This window comes from Eptesicus fuscus, chromosome 13 (genome assembly GCF_027574615.1).
Source record: "Eptesicus fuscus isolate TK198812 chromosome 13, DD_ASM_mEF_20220401, whole genome shotgun sequence".
NCBI classification, from domain to species: Eukaryota; Metazoa; Chordata; class Mammalia; order Chiroptera; family Vespertilionidae; genus Eptesicus; species Eptesicus fuscus.
Genome location: NC_072485.1, coordinates 64314900 through 64329088, shown reverse-complemented (window position 1 = coordinate 64329088; position 14189 = coordinate 64314900). Strand labels below are relative to the sequence as shown.

Sequence of the window (14189 nt, the reverse complement as noted above, 5' to 3'; positions counted from 1 at the left end):
AGAAAACTTTCCCTCTCATCATAGGGCTTTGTTTCTTATACAGTGGGATTTTTCATTTCAGGTCCTGTCTTGGTGTGTCTATTGGATTTCTCAGGTTTAGCATTAACTTTCCCATTATTCTCCCGTTTTCAGGTATTTCTGATCTTTCCTCTCCACCTTCTAGGTTTGTGGCTGATTCTTAATGTTGCCCTTCAACATCATCCTGTGCACTGATCCTCCTTCCCCTGCCTCCCTTAGAGCCCGATTCTACTCCAGCCTGGTGTGGCCACCTTGTCTTCAGATGGGAATGGAGTTTGGCCTTCCTGAAAGAGGATGGGACCCATTTCTTTGTTTCCTGTTACCGTCCTTGGACCTGACCCAGCAAACCATCTAGCCCTGGAGGAGTCTAATCTACCTGATGCAACCCCAAGTTTTCCTCAAAACCTGCAGTGTCTGAACCAGCCTGGCGTCTCTTTCTTCCCTCTACCATGTCAAATTTTTGCCTTGCACCTTGGAAAGCCAATTATTCGAAACCTTCCCAAGGTGCTGTATTTTCTACCTCATGGACTATTATTATTCTCCCAGAAATTGCATTGTATCTTTCTTAGGAGGGTTTCTTTAACAAAGCAAAGGGATTCTTTCAACAGTAGGTTTGGACTTGAGTCTTCTACCTGGCAGGGTCCAAGTCCTCACAGTTTATTGTCCCTGTGTTCTGAAAATATGAGGGATTGGCAGATGTCATTTTGGTCCGAGAGCTGACTTGCTTGAAATTCAGCCTTAAATGAAGCTCTTAGTATATTTAGGTTAGTGGCCAACTTCGATATTTGTCTGTGTTGTATTCTCTCATGTTTACTGTAGGTGGCGCCAGCGTGATGCAGTCATCTGAGGTTACCATTTATGTAGGCTGAGGATATGGGATATTTGTTTTCATGGCTGAGTCTTGGAAACTTGTTGCCCACTTTTAAGGGTGATGCTTTGTGAAGCCACTGCCTTGAAGTCAAATATTTTTTACTTAAAAAAATGTTTGGCACTTAACATTGAGCCAGGGACAAGGTGCTTGAGTCTTTGGCTCTGGAAATGTTTCAGACTGGTGCCAGCATTCCGTCACTCATTTCATGTGTTCCAGGTAAATTTTTATAATTGGCTAATGTATATAGCTCTTCATGTGTCTCTCATGAAGTAGGAAGCTAGAAGTGGAGGATATAGCCTCAAAAAACAAACAACACACACACATACACAACACACACACCACTCCAAAAATAAATAAACAAAATCCAACAACCTCGAGCTAGGCCAAAAATTAGGTAAGAGACATTGCTTACCTGCAAATGAGTCATAGAAGTAGGATCTTCCCATGTCATGGAGAAGCCTGCTGGCTCTGGATGATGACTGGGAGAATCGTAGGTCTTTGGAGTGAGGACTAAGTTGATCTTCATTAAATTTTTTCTGCTTAGCAGATATGTGGGAAGTTTTGAAATCTTTCACTATCTGCTGCCTAGGCTAGGCTTACCCCAGAGCAATTTGATATAACTTGTGTGACCTCTGGAATGTCCTGTCTTCAGGGCCGAGTCTGTTGGGGGACACCAGAAAGTACTGAGTAGCTCTTCCTTCTATCAGGTTAATAAGCTTGACAGGTGCTGTGTCTCCCATAATCTCATCAGTGAGGAAGCAATAGCTGGGAAATTTTCAAGTGTCTTGACTGTGCTGGCCCAGTTTTGAGCCTCTTAGATTCCCTGCTGGTCTCTGCCAGTCTTATGTATACTTCAGCATTGATTTTAATGCTTTCTAGGGCAGGGCGAGCACCCTCATCCAGGCACTGCCCATTGGTTTCCTTTGCAAAAGCTACTTCCAGTCGTCGTCCAGCACTCAGACAGAGCCAAGGGGATGCCTCTTGCCCATGGCTATGAAGTTGACAGTGGACTGGCTCTAGCAGCAAGGCCAGACAAGCTCTAATCACAGGCTTTTGCTCTCCTGAGATTGAGGTCTGGGGCTTATAGTTTGGAATACAATATAAGTGAAGGTTTTTGTTGTTGTTTGTATTTTTTAAGAAGTACACTTGATTATTTTATTGCTATTTAAAAATAAATGACTTTATATTGATTGTGAAACCAGTTCTGTCTCAATTTCCCTGCAAAATACTTAGTGATTGGGCGCCACCATGTGGTGAGTTTAGGAATGGGGTATATATTTTAAACGTGCTGGGTGAGATAGATCTAAAGTTCTAATTTTTGAAAATGGTTCAACTCTCAAAGAGTGCAATGTAATTGTATTTGAGTTTCCGAGTTGAGGTGCTCAGCCCAAAGTTTGGCCCACTCATTGAGCATAGTGGCTCCAGGAGGAAATGGGGTAAATCGGTGTGATGGTACTTAGCTGACGGAACATACTACTAGTAAACAGCTATCATCCAAGATAGCTGTTGACTGAATTTGGAATCTCTCACTTAGAAGGAATATTCCTACACTCTGGGTTCTGGAAGCCAGATCCATCTCCCCTTTCCTTCATATCCCCTTCCATGTCCTGATCCACGTTGTCTCCCTTGTGTGGGAACTCTGTCTGCACAGTGATGTTGTTTCTCATGTGCTTTTTCTCTCTTCGTCTGGATGAGCAGAAGAAGATCATGATCATGATCTGCTGTATCATCCTTGCGATCATCTTAGCTTCTACCATTGGGGGCATATTTGCCTGAAAAAGGTGAGCCATCTGTGGGGAGGGTCAGGCCTGCTTTCACTTACTTGAAATGGGTGTGTCCTGAGGGCATTCATTGTTTGTCACCAAAGTCTGGGTGGGATTAGGTGTTAGAATAGATGAAGGTTGGAGAAAGCTAATGAGAGATGCTTCATAGTGAGAAAAGTGAGTGAGGATGCATTGGTAGTAGGTAGATAGGGAGACAAAGGTGGCAATCGGGTCTGGTAGAAGAATGCTTTCTATAAGGGTGTTGGTCTACTGCAGCAAAATGTGGGCCTTGCCATCTAGGAATGGCCAAAGGATAAAGAATCAGTTCTTGTATTAGAAGCACCCTAAACTCTTTGGAAACGGGCCACATAGTAAACCTGTTGTAAATAAATTTTCTCCCTTAGAAGGTTAGGACATATTAACATAGCCTTGTGAGTAGCCCATTCCCCCTGCAGAAAAGGGATTGGTGATCCTGACCTTGAACAACTTGCTGTATAATCTTTGATTTCCCCCCTCCACTTTTCTATTATCTCCTTCAGCCCTCACAGATGGATCCTCAACTGGCATTTTTAATCCTCCGTCCACCTCTGTGGTGCCATCACTTCTCACTAAGGATTCCTCAACAGTGACTCCTCTTTCCATTATGAAACCTCTTATGACACAGGGCACCAGTCAAATACCTACTGAAAGTTATACAAAGGGAGACATTATGATAATCCAGAGCTGGGCAGCGGGCAGTGGTGAAGTAACAAGGAATCCAGAAATAACGTAGCTGGTTTGAAGGAACGGACTGCAGGGTAACAGGCACCTGTTCAGGAAATAAAGGCAGATATTGTAGCATACCCAGTTCATCAGGATCAACTGATCAGGGTTGGGCACTTGTTTACTTCTGCTCTTCAGGTTCTTCCAAGTCTCACCTTTGACCAACTCCACACCTGCTTCCTTCTTCAGGGCCCTCTAGTCTTTAAAGTGAAGTGCCTAATGAATGGCACCAGACATGTCTTGTTCACTGCTGTCCTCATTGTTTAGCACAGTGCCTGCCACTTAAGCTCTGGTTTCTATTCATGTCTTTGGATTTGACTCTTAAACTCTTTAAGGCATCAATGGAAAATGGTTTGTTAGTGTCAGAGGCTGTATAAAATGCCTGGAATAGATTGATCTACTTATGTAAAAACAAAACAGGATCCCCCTTACAAATTATACTGTAAAGTCCTTTCCCTATGGATGGTGGAGCCATCAACAGTCTCTCATCCTGCTAAGATGGTTGGTCCCAGGATTGTGGTTTAATAACTGAACATGGATCCAAAACAAAACAGGTTTATACTTTGGTTGAACTCCTAACAGTTATCAATAGTGTGCTCTATGAATCCTAAAATAGGAGATGAAGATGTTAGGTCAGAAAGGTGAAGTGTGGCTATCACTCACTTCCTTCTTACCTCATTCATATTGCTAACTGAAACTGACTTTGTTGTTGGCCAGCAATGTGTGTACAAGAAAATGTTCCAAACACTGTCCCCAATTCAAGGTTCACATTTCTATGCAATTCAGTGATTATATTTCAAGTGATTAACTAAAAATACATTAAAAATAGCATACAACTTTTAAGGACCATACAACTGTTGAGGTAAATTTGTTCTTTTGAAAGTAAATTATTTTCTTTGTGGGAGATCTTAACTTTTTAAGTAAGCGGGATAAAAATATTTGACATTTTAATCAGTGTGCTTTCTACCCACTTTCAAAAGCAAATGGCTTAATGTTTCTATCAATTTGTATTTCCTTTAGCGTGAACAATGGATAGAGAACTACTGCTGGCTAGTCCTGAAAAACAGATTAATCTTGGCAAAGGCAAATAGGGAGCTGGAACCATGGGGCCCTTATTTATCCAGCAATAACTATTCAAGTCCTGTGTGGCACACTGCACTGTACTAGAACCCGCAGGGATACAAAGATAGAGCCAGATACTCTTCCTCCTTAAACAATTTCAGACCTAGGAAAGGCCACACAGTTCTAACTTTTGTTTTTCAGTTCCTTTTGCTAAAAGGCAAGGGTGTGTTCCCAATAACTGCTCCCAACTCCCAAGATTGAGAGAAGATGGGTAGCTGGGCAGGAGTTGAATTAACCCATACACAGTCATTTTATTTCTTTACTTTCCTAAAAATGTTAGTTTGTATTTGTAACTACTAAAAGGTCTTAGAAACTAGCTCCTGAAGTTTGTACATATAAAAGGAGGCACAGATACTAAGTCTGACTTGCACCAGAGGTGGGAGATGCAAACACCTGCTTTAGTCCTGAAGATGTTCACCATATGGCCAAGGAGGACCAGAGCTCCCAAGTCCATCAGGCCTGTTTCTTAATCATTTAAGGGATTAAGAGTGACCAATGAGAAGTTATAACCAGAGGAGATACTGAAATTTTATTTAATATAAATATAATGCACTTTCATCTATAGCACTCATATGCGGCTCCTTAGTTATGTCATCAGAGCTACCCAGACTTTCAAGGTAACTGAGGGGAACAAAAATGTAGATTCCTTCTCTCTGTACATTTTTTTCTCATATTCTCACTACACACGTTCAGGCAGGTAGAATTTGCCCCAGTATCTCCCCTTCTGGGTCAGGTCATATGGGCTCAGTACTTTCCGTATCCCTAGCATGTTGGCAGTGGCTATGCGCTCAAAGGTCCAGGGGTTTTGGTTGTTACGCTCTCGTTCCTCTTGATCTTTCCGCATCTTCTCTAGGGTTTCACGGCTCACAGCCTTTGCTGGGAAGGGCAACTTGTGGGCAACCTGGTTGAGGAAACCTTCTACCTCTTTGAATTCACAGCGTCCGCCCATCTCTACTATGAGGCGGCCAGTCTTCACAGGAGTCACATAGTGATCAATGGCGCCTTTGCCACCCCCCATACGCTGTCCCATACCCTTGCGGGTGATGGGCTTGAAAGGGGCTGGTACTCGCCATAAGGCAAACATGTTCTTGGGGTCCATAGAGCGGTTGATCGTCAGGCGCATCATTTCAAAATGGCCCCAGTGGAGGTAACCACCACCCAGTGCCTAAAAGTGAATGGGAGAAATTAGAAGCACATAGGGATTAGATATCTTTGATGGACTCTATTCTTATGTCTTCTTTTATAGCAACTGTGGCTTCAACATACAAATGAAAATAAGAGTTCTAGTAAGTACCACGGAAAGCCTAGGACCGAGTAAGAAATAAGAACAAGGACTTACTTCAATGGGTAGCCAGGAAAGGCTTCTTTGAGGAGGTGACATTTAAAGCTGAGGCCACAACAGTAAGAACTAACCAAAGGAAAAGAGACAAGTATTCCAGGCAGAGAATGGTGTAGGTGAAGGCTTGGAGTTTGAGAAGCCAGGGAGGCTGGAGTAGTGAGGAATGGGCAGGCGAGAGTGGACATGAGGGTCTGAGAGGTAGTCGGGCTGATCTCGGGGTTATGGGAAGAGGACGTTAAACCATCGCTTTGGCTGCCTGATGGGAAATAAAGCCTAGTTCACATCCATTTTTGCTGCTCTGACATCAAGCCTTCATGAAAGCTACTCAGTGAGTAAGGAAACAGCTGTCTCACATCCTAAATAGTGGATAGCTTTATTTTTCCCGAGGCCTGCAAAGATCTCATGCTCTGATTATGGGGTAAATTAGGTAGCCTCTTCCCCCCCTGCTTTTACATTATTTTCACTCTACATAAAAAACAAAAAAAACAACAACAACCATACATAATTCAAATATTTACTGGGTATTGCACATCAGTTTAAAGAACAACTGGTGGCAGTTTTAATAAAACCTGTGAAGGAAGAGATTCAAAGAGTATGAGATTATGTTAATCCCTGGCTTCCACCCTGGAGCTGCTTGCCGCTGAACTCACCAAGATTGCAAAATTGCCTTCTGTGAACTCAGTATCTTCAGTTGAAGGTCCCCGTATGTCACGCAAGTTTTTAGGTTCTCTTCGAACTTTTGGCACAAGTGGCATCCTTTCAACAAATCTAAGCTTGGGCCTTTCAGGAATGGAAACACCTACAAGGAACATGGATGATTAAGAATAAGTGATACTACACATCTCAAAGGATTAATTTTTTTTCCTAGAAAAATTTTTAGCAATCAGGAGAAAGTCTTAAATAAAAGTTACCTTGGAACAATAGTTCTAAAGTATGTTAGGTTTTTCTTGTGGATGCTTTTATTAACATTGGAATCCTTTGGCTATGACAATGATCAATGTGAATGTTTTTAAATTTTTAAAGATAGCAGTTTTAGCCTTCAAACCAAAATGCATTCATTAAATGACTATTCTGTGCCTAACACTCTAAAAAGGACCATTTGAGACAGTATAGAGATGCAACACTCACAGAATAATACTAGCCAACATTTCTTTTTTTTCTTTTTATTTAGTGCTGGAATTCAGATGAATGTTTTACACGCATAATCTCAATCTTTTAAAACAACTTTATAGCCTTGGTATTTTTTAGGGCTTTCTTTAAAAATTTTTTGAACTTTTAAAAATTTTACACATATATGTCAAAGGGCCAACTAAAAAAACCCCACAGCTCAGTGAATTATCACAAAAAGAATGCATAAACATACCGAAATAAACATCACCCAGATCAAGAAACAGGATATGAGGCAGGTACTATTTTCAATCTCCGTTTTATAGAAGAGGAACTTGAGGCCTAGAGACATTTTATATTTGGTCCAGGTCATCCAGTTAAAACAGCAAAGCCAGACAGTATGACACTTAAAAAACTGAAAATTACACTACCTCTCTGGATGTTAATGGGGGTAGTAGAGAGAATACTATATTGTACATGAAAATATCCAAGTTCTCCTGCTCTGCTACATTCTCGGGGAACTTACAATCTAAGACTTCTGTGATCAGTGCTCTTTCCTTTACTTAGGCAGGGGCTTTTAATGGTGAGACTTGCACATACCCTATGCAACAGCTTGCTGGATGAGGGTGGGTGTGCTGAAATGCAGGTCAACATACGCTACATGTCTGTCTATATATATAAAAGGCTAATATGCAAAGTGTCTCCTTGGGAGTTCGATCGCTCGCTATGAAGTGCGCTGACAACCAGGGGGCGGCACAGAACAAAGGAAGGCCCGAATGGCCCTGATCACCGGCCAGGCGTAGAGACTCTACCCGTTTCATTGGGCCTCTAGTTTTGGAATAAAAAGTTAACTTGGCCCTAGCTGATTTGGCTTCAGTGGATAGAGCATCTGCAGACTGAAGGGTCTGGGGTTTGATTCTGGTCAAGGGCACATGCCCAGGGTCGTGGGCTTGATCCCCATAGGGGGTGTGCAGGAGGCAGCCAATCATTGATTCATCATTGATGTTTCTCTCCCTCTCCCTTCCTTTCTGAAATCTATAAAAATATATTTTAAAAAAAGTTAACTTGTAAGTCATTTAAAACATTTCTATAGTAAAGCAAACATGGCTCTACAGTGGAGTCAAATATAAAACAGGAGACTTCAATGAAATATCAAATTATTAATAGGCTATTCAGAGCCACAAAAACTGTCCCCTCTCCTCTACTTCCCCACCCCCAAGTTTCTATACGAAGCTACAGAGAAACAGTAATGCTTTCTCTGGCCTACAAGTCCATACATACTTCTGGAACATGTAGTAGTTTAACAATTATGTGTAAAAGATAAGGCTCCCAGAGGTCCAGGCCCCTTTAATTTTTTGAGATTTCCAATGTATTTAAAAAAAGAAATGGTAAATTAGATTTACAAAATTCTGGCTCACCTTAAATATTTACATTTAACAAATGAATGCTTTTCACATAATCTTGTTAAGTGACAGTACATATGTATAATCTTATTTGGAGAGAACATCAAAAGTCTCAATTTGAGGCCAATCAGCCATAGCTAAGGGTGGGCCATGGGCCACACATCAGTAGCGGGCCAGAGGAGGGCTATCCCATTATATATTTGCTCCATAAAAGCAGGGACCTTTTGGAGTCTCTTGTTCTTTGATTTCTCTCTAGTATTTAAAGCACTGTTTGGCATATAGTATGCCCTCAATATATATTTACTGAACGAGTGAATGGAGACAGCACACACTCCTTCGTCTTCGCTTACTCTCTGCTGGATTCCAGCTGAGAAAAGGCTTACAAACATGAAAATGACAAATGAGAGCTCACCGTCGTAAGTCGGCACCGGGAGCAGCGTCTTTAGGCCAGCACTGGCGGGTGGGACTGCCCAAGAACCTACAAAGACAAATCAAATTAAACCAGTTAGGCGACAAGGCCAGGGCCAAAGACACTCCTGACAGAGGTATCTTGAAGGGTGGGACGCGAGTTCCACTAAATGGGGCTCAGGCGCCCAAAGAGACCAGGCCGGGGCGGGGGGGGGGGGTGTGTGTGTGTGTCTCGGCGCCAACCCCGATAGCGGCTGGGACCCTTTTGCACGAATCTTAAGGCAGGAAGGGCGGCAGCAAAGAGCAGCCCAGACCAGCACTTCAGCAACCACATGCAGGGCCTTCTTTGAGTTTGAGACACACAGGACTAGGGATGGGGTGGAAAAAGGGACTGCCTGTGGGACCCAGGGGACTTCTGACCTGATAAAGGCACTCGCAGGAGAGGCCCACTGGCGCGGGCCAGCAGATGCCACATGGTTACGCGTGTCCAGCCGCGCCGGGCTCCCCACAGCGACCACGGAGGTTACCTTGACCCGGAGTGTGGTGCTCTACCTCCTCGCAGGGATTCGCCTTTACAGCTCAGTCGGGCAGGAAGTTGCGTTTGCGCCAGTCCCTTCCGCAGAGAGTCCCCGCGGAAGCGGAAGAAACTCAAACCCCTGCGCGTGGGTTCCGGCTCCTGCTGGTCCGGAAGGGCTCCCCTGTGTCTCTTTGGGGTCAGCATCCAATCTTGGGTCTTTTCCTAGAAAATGGCGGCAGGAGGGGGTGTTTTCTCGGGAGAGTACAATGCTGAGAAAAACCTGGATTATATAGCAATTTGGTTCCGTTAACCTAAAAATAAAAAGGGGTAGGTGAGTGGCCCTTGGAGATCCAAAAAGAATTGCAATTCTGGGAAGCGGTGATGTAGGCAGAAACCCAAATGGTGTTTTAATTGGGAGGTGAAGGCAAGGGGTATTTATGAAAAAGGAAAGGGGAATAATTATATGAATGGAGAAAAGGACTTTCTGTAGGTGCAGATCAACGAACACAGTGACGCTAATTCTAAAGAATGCGTTTAAATTTCAGTCCAGTGGTTACAATTTCTGCTTTCCTGTTATCATTGTAAATACTTGTTTGGAATACAATGCTGCTGTAGGCTCAGTCAAAAGGTTGTTTTGCCTGGTTTTGAGCTTCCAAAGATTTGAGGAATAAGAAGTTCAAGGCGGTTCATCTGAGATCTCAACTCGAACTTCATTTTACTGTAAAGTGGCTTCATTTATAATGGCTTCATTTACATTTTAATGGCTTCATTTACACTTCATTTAAAGTGGCTTCATTTACATTTTACTGTAAAGTGGCTTCATTATTTTTCATAGTCCCTTACGATTCACTACATTATACCACTTCTCTAGTGTTAACGAAAAAAAACCATTGAAACCTGTAAAGAATTTTAGTGAGTTTATTTGAGCCAAACTGTCGACATATGCCGGGAAGCAAAACCTCAATGAATTGAGATAATGCTCCGGAGAATGCAGGGTTACATCTATTTTTATACATTGAAATCAAAGGAAAGGGACGTAGGTGAGTTACATGAAATCCATTGGTGATAGATTAGGGAGGTGGGACAAAGCAAAGTGGGGAAACCTCTGGGATAGGGTGAAAAGCGAAATGATGGACATGTGCTTCTCTTACAGAGATAAATACAGGATGCTTTAAGGTAATTAACAGTTGACAATTAACTTGATAACAATAACAATGAGGGAATGTCCCGGTGCCATTTGTTGTGCCCTGAGGGGTCCGGGGTAAAAAGGAAGTTACAAGTTACCCAGACATCTCACAGATATGTTATCTTAGAGGCAAAAAGGCAAATGGGCTCAGTAAAGAAGATCTAAGTTGATCTTTGTCAGGGAAGATATCAGCTTAGGAATGACTGCCCACTATAACCTGTTTGTAGTTAAATATTTAATTTTGAGACCATCTTTTGTGGTTATTTTAGGTCTCTGAGTTTTCAAGACTGCCACACAGGCCTCCCCTGAGCTTGTCAGGTTAGCAGGTGGCTTCTTTCGTTCACACTAGGATGCCTCTAGGGTTTCTATTTTTTCCATCTGCATAAAAGATATCTAGCACCTCAGTTTTTAATCTTTCTTATTTTAAAATAAAGAGATAACAGAATCCAGTAGCCTAGTGCCAGATCTGGTTGTTGACGTAAATGGCACACACACACACACACACACACACACACACACACACACACACTGGATTCCCACGTAATTTTTTCTATTCCCATATTCTTACTGATCTGAAATCAGTGCTACACCATTTTTATTATTGTCTTTTTAGTATATATTTTTATATGTGTTTGGTCAAGTTCAATTTACAAAATCATTTTGGCTGTGTTTTGTCTTCAAAACAAAATTTTAAAACATTTTGTTATGCTTCATTCTCTATTTTTTCCATTTTTATTTTTTTGCCAGAATTCTTCTTCATCATCATGAAGCCATTTGCAATTTAGAGGAAAATTATTTCCTATTTCAAGGGATTATAAGGGTTAAATTGGAAAGGACTAAGGAATCATGTATTTAGTTCCACTTCATTATCAGTCATGTATCTGCTATATGTAATTCATCTATCTGGTTAAAGGCAAGTACAATTGAATACATGTTTGTTTGTTTTTTTATATTGATTTCAGAGAGAAAGGGAGAGGGAGAGAGACAGAGATAGAAATATCAATGATGAAAGAGAATCATTGATTGGCTGCCTCCTTCATGCCCCACACTGGGGATTGAGCCCACAACCCAGGCATGTGCCCTGACAGGAAATTGAAACATAACCTCCTGGTTTATAGTTCAAAGCACAACCACTGAGCCACACTGGTTGGGCAGTATATAATTTTTAAATGAGCAAAAGTATTTGATAGCAACCTTCTCTCCTCTCTCCTCTGCTTCTTCACAAATTTACATAGTTGACCACGCCCCTAAGAAAGATTAAGCTTTACCAGCCATGGCCAGGGGAGGTCATGAAAGTATTTATAATAGTTATTGAAACAACTAAATGTTGTCTTGGACATTAATTAGCCTTATGCAATAATGACCACAGACTACATTTTATGAAGAAACTTCTCAAGGAGGAATTACAACTTGTCATAGTAGATCCCTGGTCAATATCACTCTCCGTTCCCTCATCCCTGCAGATACAGATGAACACACAGTTAATTACTAGGCACATAGCAAAAACAAGGTTTTCATACATGAAACCAACCTGTGATTCCCTTTCTTCACTGTCTCCCACACCACTCTTGCTCCTCCAATTTCTATCATTAGAGCAAAAGTTGGGGGCAGGACTCTTATACCCGCACACACATATACAAACACACATATTCTTTTCATTCTTTGTGATTAAATAAGAATATTTGTTTAAAATATTTTTTCTCGCCCTAGCTGGTTTGGCTCAGTGGATAGAGCGTCGGCCTGTGGACTGAAGGGTCCCAGGTTCAATTCTGACCAAGGGCACATGCCCGGGTTGCTGGCTCGGTCCCTAGTGGGGGGCGTGCAGGAGGCAGCCGGTCAATGGTTCTCTCTCATCATTGATGTTTCTATCTCTCTCTCCCTTTCCCTTCCTCTCTGAAATCAATAAAAATATATTTAAAAAAATAATCCTTTCTTTAAAAAAATATTTTTCTCTATTTTCCAGTTGCTCAAAGATTATGTATTGAATGGAGAAAATTTATAAAACAGAGAAGTAAACAAAGTCACCAATAATTCCATCACACAGAGATAACCACATACCTTTCTGGCATGGGTGATGTTATATAATATTATGTCCTCTTGCCATGTCAGCAAGTGTTTATCTTCAACATGAATTTTAGTGACTTTAAAGAAATGAATTTGTATTGATTTCAAAGAGTAAGGGAGAGGGAGAGAGAGATAGAAACATCAATGATGTAAGAGTATCATTGATCAGCTACCTCAAGCACACCCCCTACTGGGGATTGAGCCTGCAACCCAGGCATGTGCCCTTGACCGGAATCGAACCTAGAACCCTTCAGTCTGCAGGCTGATGCTCTGTCCTCTGAGCCAAACTGGCTAGGGCAATTTTAGTGACTTTTAAGTATCTTGTCATAGGGCTCCACCAAGGTTTACCTATTCATTGCTTTCCTGTTGGACATACAGATTATTTCCATTTTTTCCATGTTATAAACATTATGATATGTTATGAGAGAGTACTAGTCACTACTCCCTAAGGATTCCTTCATTGCTCTCTGGTAACAGTCCTGGCCTTTTTCTTGGGTATAGTGACTGACCTTATAGGTATATTGGGAATGGGGACCTGGGCCTGTGTAGTTCACACCTGTCTCTCCTGGGAGCCAGACTGTTACCAGAGAGCAGGTTCTTGCTCTGAGATGCTAGGGGGCAGGGTGGAGTGTGGGAGACCTGTGACAGGGCTGTTAGTCTGTCTGGACTGGGGTTCAGCACTAAGAGGTGTATTGAGGCTGCATATCTAAGGTTCATTCTCTAATTGTCCCATCATGTTGCCTCTTGTATATCTGTGTCCACTTATGACTCTTCCCTTCATATAACGTTCAGAATTTGGATTTTATTTGGAGTCAAAGTTAGGTACATTTTACTAGTAGGTGTTTATGATATAAATTTTCATATCCTTATCAGTGTTGACTCCTACCAGCAGAGATTAGGGTTTTGACTGTCTTTGAAAGCTTTCATATATACACATATCAACACATATCATGGGCTTATAGATATATTTACATTTAATATATAAAATTATATATATTATACTAGAGGCCAGGTGCTCGACATTCGTGCACTGGTGGGGGAGGGTCCCTCAGCCTGGCCTTCACCCTTTTATTATATAGGATATGAAGTGGGATTATAGATATACTGTATATCTACATTAATGTATAACATGTATTATTAACTTTTATATTAAATATTAAATACAAGTTACATTTATATTAAATGTATATCCTATATAATAAAAGGCTAATATGCAAATCGACCGAACGGTGGAACGACTGGTTGCTATGATGTGCACTGACCACCAGGGGGCAGACACTCAATGCAGGAGCTGCCCTTTGGTGGTCAGTGTGCTCCCATAGGAGTAGCGCTGCTCAGTCAGAAGCTGGTGAGTGCAGCAGCCATGGTGGGAGCCCCCAAGGGCTCCCGGACTGTGAGAAGGCACAGGTCAGGCTGAGGGACACCCTCCTGAGTGCACGAATTTCGTGCACTGGGCCTCTAGTTTATATATAAATTATATAAAAATATACCTTTTAAACTTGATTTTGCCAGAACAAATATTGGAAATGGAAGGGGAGAGTTATGACATTAATATAATTTGCTTCATTCTGAACTATCTGGGCATCTCATATGAAGTAATTCTTGCCATTTCCTGTATGTATGTATGTA

At 41.8% G+C, this 14189-nt stretch overlaps 2 protein-coding genes across 8 annotated transcripts in view; one reads left to right on the top strand and one right to left on the bottom strand.

Moving 5' to 3' along the window:
- Positions 1-14189, top strand: part of LOC103292676 (syntaxin-3) — a 117276-nt gene that overhangs the window by 41733 nt on the left and 61354 nt on the right. Inside the window, exons 10-12 of one of the 7 annotated variants that reach the window (XR_008557894.1) lie at positions 238-522; positions 2588-2670; positions 3201-4241. The exons of 4 other annotated variants lie outside the window; for them this stretch is intronic. Coding sequence is in view for 1 of the 3 variants with exons in the window: in XM_054724848.1 (XP_054580823.1) it covers positions 238-306 (69 nt within the window). In the remaining 2 variants the exon portion in view is untranslated. Of the gene's footprint in view, positions 1-237; positions 2088-2587; positions 2671-3191; positions 4242-14189 lie in introns of those variants that run through there. 2 more of the 7 variants (XR_008557893.1, XM_054724848.1) reach the window with 2 other exon arrangements.
- MRPL16 (mitochondrial ribosomal protein L16) lies at positions 5031-9393 on the bottom strand. The gene is made up of 4 exons (XM_008148915.3): positions 9214-9393; positions 8798-8863; positions 6526-6674; positions 5031-5701 (listed from the first exon to the last, which is right to left on the bottom strand). Exons 1-4 carry the CDS (start codon positions 9266-9268, stop codon positions 5216-5218), a joined length of 756 nt encoding a protein of 251 aa, XP_008147137.1. The 5' UTR covers positions 9269-9393; the 3' UTR covers positions 5031-5215.

Bases quoted from the DNA above. Each gene is read 5' to 3' on its own strand.
- MRPL16 (XM_008148915.3), bottom strand. From the start codon at position 9,268: ATGTGGCATCTGCTGGCCCGCGCCAGTGGGCCTCTCCTGCGAGTGCCT. The intron at 8,864-9,213 runs GTCAGAAGTCCC...TTGTCTTTGTAG, and splicing joins CCTGCGAGTGCCTTTATCAG to GTTCTTGGGCAGTCCCACCC. The intron at 5,702-6,525 runs GTGAGTTCAGCG...ATTCACTTTTAG, and splicing joins AAGGCAATTTTGCAATCTTG to GCACTGGGTGGTGGTTACCT.